At 47.6% G+C, this 1,550-nt stretch overlaps 1 protein-coding gene across 1 annotated transcript; it reads left to right on the forward strand.

Moving 5' to 3' along the window:
• Positions 1–30: 30 nt before the first annotated feature.
• Positions 31–1,260, forward strand: LOC111668883 (elongation factor 2b-like; the record flags this gene model as incomplete). Its single annotated transcript, XM_023425036.2, has 4 exons — positions 31–291; positions 413–608; positions 717–840; positions 1,018–1,260. Coding segments are annotated over exons 1-4 (801 nt in total), but the record flags the coding sequence as incomplete, so codon positions are not given.
• Positions 1,261–1,550: the final 290 nt, after the last annotated feature.

The raw sequence follows: 1,550 nt of genomic DNA on the forward strand, positions 1-1,550 counted from the left end.
TTTTTTTTTTTTTTTGCCCTCTCTCACCGTGCTCTTAGGTGTTTGATGCCATCATGAATTTCAAAAAGGACGAGACCGCGAAACTCATTGACAAGCTTGACGTCAAACTGGACTCGGAGGACAAGGAGAAGGAGGGGAAGCCCCTGCTGAAGGCTGTGATGCGCCGCTGGCTGCCTGCTGGAGAGGCCCTGCTCCAGATGATCACCATCCACCTGCCCTCCCCCGTCACTGCACAGAAATACCGCTGTGAGCTGCTCTATGAAGGGCCTGGAGACGACGAGGCCGCCATGGGTCAGTAGAACGTTATCACCGCACCACGCACCTTCACCTTGTGGAGAAGACATCAGTCAGTGAGGAGCACTCGGATGATCAATTTGCTAGATTTTCAGCTTACCATATTTTCTCTGCTCAGGTATTAAGAACTGCGATCCTAAGGCTCCTCTGATGATGTACATTTCAAAGATGGTCCCAACCAGTGACAAGGGTCGTTTCTACGCCTTTGGCCGTGTGTTCTCTGGATGTGTGTCCACCGGCTTGAAGGTGCGCATCATGGGGCCAAACTTCACCCCTGGAAAGAAAGAGGACCTCTACATCAAACCCATCCAGAGGTGAGCATGTTTTATTTAGAGAGAGGGGCTTCTCTTCTCCCACTCGTGTTTTCAGGTATTTGTTGGCACTTTTTTTTTTCCAACACATCCCTCTCCTCTTCCGTCCAGGACCATTCTGATGATGGGCCGGTATGTGGAGCCTATTGAAGATGTCCCATGTGGGAACATCGTGGGTCTTGTTGGAGTAGACCAGTTCCTTGTTAAGACAGGGACCATTACAACATTTGAACAGGTAATGTATTGCTTTTTTTCTCCTGTAGTTTAAACACTGGTGTACCTCACAGTGGTGCATTAGTCATTGTTACTATTAGTTATCGCTTGCTGTTGGCACAACTCATCCTGTCACAACTCATCCTGCCACAACAACACAAAAAGAAACAATCTATCACTCGTTGACTCCTGTCTGCAGTCCCACAACATGAGGGTGATGAAGTTCAGTGTGAGCCCCGTGGTCAGAGTTGCTGTGGAGGCCAAGAACCCCGCTGACCTGCCCAAGCTGGTGGAGGGTCTGAAGCGCCTGGCCAAGTCTGACCCCATGGTGCAGTGTATCATTGAGGAGTCCGGGGAGCACATCATCGCTGGAGCGGGAGAGCTGCACCTGGAGATCTGCCTGAAAGATCTGGAGGAGGACCACGCCTGCATTCCACTGAAGGTGAGGCAGCCAGAACAGAGGTACAGAGATGCTGACCAGATACAGGACAGGGGACGCCAACTTAAAAATTCATTTTAAATGATTTATTTACATGAGACAAATCAGTTCCATGAAGTGAAAAACACTTCAAGCTTCTTCAATTGTTTGTCGGATATTTGTTGTAAAAACTCTTTATCTCATGTGAATAAAAAATATTTTCTACAATTTCTTCACAAAAAAGGAGGATGGTTTCCCAAACAGGTTCAAGCACACTGCTTCATTAAAGTATATAAACATCCAAAAATCTCATG

This window comes from Seriola lalandi, unplaced genomic scaffold (genome assembly GCF_002814215.2).
Source record: "Seriola lalandi dorsalis isolate HSWRI2012SDOR001 ecotype SW California unplaced genomic scaffold, Sedor1 jcf7180002004348, whole genome shotgun sequence".
Taxonomy (NCBI): domain Eukaryota; kingdom Metazoa; phylum Chordata; class Actinopteri; order Carangiformes; family Carangidae; genus Seriola; species Seriola lalandi.